General features: G+C 46.0%; 1 protein-coding gene across 1 annotated transcript; it reads right to left on the bottom strand.

The window, feature by feature from the left end:
- Positions 1 to 1,182: 1,182 nt before the first annotated feature.
- LOC110869909 lies at positions 1,183 to 2,280 on the bottom strand. The gene has a single exon (XM_022119111.1). The coding sequence runs from the start codon at positions 2,278 to 2,280 to the stop codon at positions 1,183 to 1,185; it is 1,098 nt and encodes a 365-aa protein (XP_021974803.1).
- Positions 2,281 to 3,884: the final 1,604 nt, after the last annotated feature.

Genomic DNA, 3,884 nt, shown 5'->3' with positions numbered 1-3,884 from the left:
CTCTAAGATAGTTGTCTAACTATTATCTCAAAACCTTAAAAACAGTTATAACTTGGAATAATACCGGAAACGTAACCCAAAAACACAAATACTAAGACAAGGCACTACCCGTTCGTCTAATAGACAATAGACCATTGTAGGTAGTCGTGTTTGCCGCATAGATTTGGGTTACAAGTAAGAAGAGGCAATACTGTGAGTTCATATCCCCCCCTTTTTCTCTTAACTATTTTCAGTTTTTATACTTCGGGGGTGAAATACATGTTACAATGATTACGAATACTTTTTACGCGGTATGGTTAGCATAAGGAGGGTTACTACTTAGATCATGTGAGTGGGTAGGCGGGAACTGAAGGCCATTAATCCCATTGTAGGACCGAGGGTCATTAGCGGTAGATCTATCTGGGTGTAGCGAGCCCAACCCCTGAGTTCGCTGGATGAGCCAGGTGGTGACTTTGAGCCCGACGCAAAAATCTGCTAGGTTTGAGTCTTCCTACTGCACTTCACACATATCATTGGCTTTGCAACCCAATGGTGATCTCGTTTTCCTTAATTGCTACATACCAGGGATTTTCATACATACGGACATTTTTTACAAGGGTTTATACAAACTCACTTACACATGAACTCGCTCAACTTTATGTTGACTTTTCAAACTACATGTATTTCAGGAAACTAATGGATCTGACACGGTATGCACGTATTTTCAAGTTGCGTTTGAATAAAGAAGTCATCCAGGGTTTAGAAGGTGTAACCTCTTCCTGGACGGGTTACATACCCTTAAACCTAGCATTGTTTGAAGTCTTTTGCTAAGTCTTTATGAACTCAATTAAATCAAGTTAAGGTTTGTAACTTATTTTGTGATTGTTGAAAATGGGATTTTTTCTAAACTTTATTAATGGATGAATATCTCATGTTTTTATCATATAGCATTGTTATGATTGTTGCTATGGTATTAAGAAGTCACACCAAATAAACCCACGCTTCTGCAAAGCCAGGGTGTGACAGTCTTTCTTCTGGACCATAACCGGGTTGGCAACCCAAGATGGGTATTTCACTTCCCTTACTATTCCAGCTCTAAGAAAGTTCCTGGTTTCTTCACAGGCGGCCCTCCTCTTACTCGGGCCCATACTCCGTTTCTTTTGCCTGACTGGCTTTGCCCAGGTGTATGTATTAAGTCAGTGTTCAGTCAAGCTTCTTGGGATTCCTGTCATGTCTCCATGTTGGAATGCAAATGCATCTATGTTGAGAAGGAGCAGCTCCTTGAGAGCACTTGTCACTTAGGTGACTTCCTACTTTGACTGTCTGCTCTGGGAATCTGTCACAAAGGACCCATTCTTCTACCCCATCCTTTTGGGGTTTCTCGGATGCTTCCCCCTTAGATACGGAGGAAATGACTTCGTATGAAGACTTTACCCAAGCCAAGTCCTTTGGCGTCTGGAACACTAGAGCTCCGTGTGGGGTCGATTCCTGTGCTTGTAGATCTCCAATCCCAGGTCTTCCCAGGATTGCATTGTACTTTGAGGGTGCCCGGACCACTGTGAAAGTTAGGTTTATAGTTCGGACACGATCCCCTACCCCGACTGTAAATGGGAGTCTGATCTTTCCCAAAGGGTGTGATACACTGTTGTTGAAGCCTACTAGGGGAATAGAGTCCTCCCCGAGCCTATCTCTTACGTCCCTGTCAAATCTGAGGAAACAATGCTCATATATTACTTCTACCCCGGATCCTCCGTCCACATGTATTCTGGCCACCTTGTGGCCAGCTATTATGGATGAAATGTTAAGAGGGAGTCGCTGCACTTCGTTTTTCTCCAGGTGTGGCATCAAGATGGGAGCTTTCATGCGGTCTGGGGAGCCCAGAATTCTGTCCTTTACACTTCTAGTGGTATCAAATTCATCCCTCATTCGAATCATGTCTACATCTGCCCTTCCAGGCTCCCGTACATCTTTCCCTTTGCGGTCCCCTACTCCTTCCTTAATTTCCTTAACCAAATGGGCCAGCTTACCCGTTTTCACCGCGGCCTCTATTTCCCTCTTTAGATACATGCAATCATCAGTCTTATGACCAAATCCTTTGTGAAAATCACAGTACTCGTTGGGTTGTGCTTTTGGCCCGGGTTTTATGGGTGGTGGTCTTGGGAAGGAGCTCTTCACCCTCTCAGTGGCCAGTATTTCACTTGGGGTTTTGGTGAGAGGGGTGAAGCCGTCAGAGTAGAGGGATGGGCCTCTCCCCCGAGGCCTGTACGGGGAGTATGAGGGCCTTGTTCTATCATGCAACATTCTATCAAAAGCCAGCTTCCTTGAGTAAGGTATACCTTTTTTCTGGAGGTTTTGCAGCTGGGTTGATTCTTCGGGGCGGGATGTCCATCTCCTTAGCCTTGCTAACTGTGTCTTTGCCCCTGACAAAGGCTCTGACTCTGTCCATGAGATTGTCAAATGAGTGGGGGAACTCCTCTCCCAGCTTCTCGCATAGATGTGCATGCTTTAACCCGTTGATGAAGCTGCTGATCTTCATGACCTCCGGGACGTCCTTGATGTTCATGCTTTCCTTGACAAACCTCTCCACATATTGATCTATTCGTTCATTGTCCCTCTGCCTTATGTGCAGGATTTCGTTTGGGTTCTTGACCACCTTCCTTTGCTGACCAAAGTTCCTGAGGAACTTTTCACTTAGCTCTTCATAGCTGTCGATCCCTCCGGGAGGAAGGCTGTCAAACCAGAGCCTTGTTCCCTCTGTCAGGGTCTGCACAAACATGTGACACCAAACCAGCATGGGCCAACGTCCCAACTGTCCCGCACCCCTGAAGGCATGGAGATGATCCTCAGAATCTCTAGTCCCGTCATACCTGTCGAAATTTGGAGGTAACTTTGTCTTAGGGGGCATGCGTGCTTCGGCGATTCTTATATTGAACTTTGAAATTTCAGCTAAGTCCCTAGGGAGGTAAGGCTGATCCAGACCATCATCGCCTTCTTTTTCTTTCTCTTTTCCCTTTTGCTTCTTCCCCGTAATGAGATCTTCCCTCTCCTCCGAGGACATCTGTCTAAGGGCTGTCATGAACGTTTCAAGCGAGTCACTACCACTGCTTTTGTTTTGTGGATCCACCCCCTCCTGGTCGGAAGGTGTGTCGAAGGACAGTCTGGCCCTGAGGCTGTTGAGCTTCTCTTGCCTCTCTAAATCCTCGAGACACTTTTTCAGCTTGTCCTTGTGCATGGCAACAAAATCTGGCGTGATGGCCTCCTCCCTTTCCAGAATTTCCACTTGATTCTCGTTTTCTTCTTCATGAGTTATATCTTCCACTGTGACCTTATCATGGTCATTTTGTACCGTCTGGATAGTACGTGAGCTGGGTGGAGTGGTCATGTTGCTGTTTGTGAAACGGGTTATCTTTAACGTCGGAGTTTAGTGTGGAAACACCAGTCAGGCTGGGTCCCACGGATGGCGCCAATGTCGAATACCCAAATCCCTGGTGACGTTCAAAGGGGTCTTCGCTGACGTCAAGATATCCCGGCCTTCGTCGCTACAAAAAAGTAAACTGTTAGCCTCGTCACGGAGGGCCCCGGGAGGGGGATCCGTGACCAAGCTCCGGCGTGAGAATAAGTAAACTTGCCTGAGAGTTGGAGGAGCTTATTCCGATGAGCGTGATCACCGGAATGTTTCCTCTAAGGTGTGAATCCAAATAATGTGTGTGTTTAATGTATAAGAATGTTGGTCGGAATAAATGAGAGAGGAGTAAATGAGAGAGAGCTTTAAATGTGATACCTTGAATCTGCCTTGTGATTATCCTCTTTCTCCTTTATATAACCTCAAGGTCTTATCTTCCATGTGAGATATTTCAATGAGGTGATCCGACGGATTCTAAGGGTCTTTGGAGGGCTCAGACACG

This window comes from Helianthus annuus, chromosome 8, assembly GCF_002127325.2.
Source record: "Helianthus annuus cultivar XRQ/B chromosome 8, HanXRQr2.0-SUNRISE, whole genome shotgun sequence".
In the NCBI taxonomy this organism is placed as follows: Eukaryota; Viridiplantae; Streptophyta; class Magnoliopsida; order Asterales; family Asteraceae; genus Helianthus; species Helianthus annuus.
This window is presented reverse-complemented; position numbering and strand designations above follow the sequence as displayed.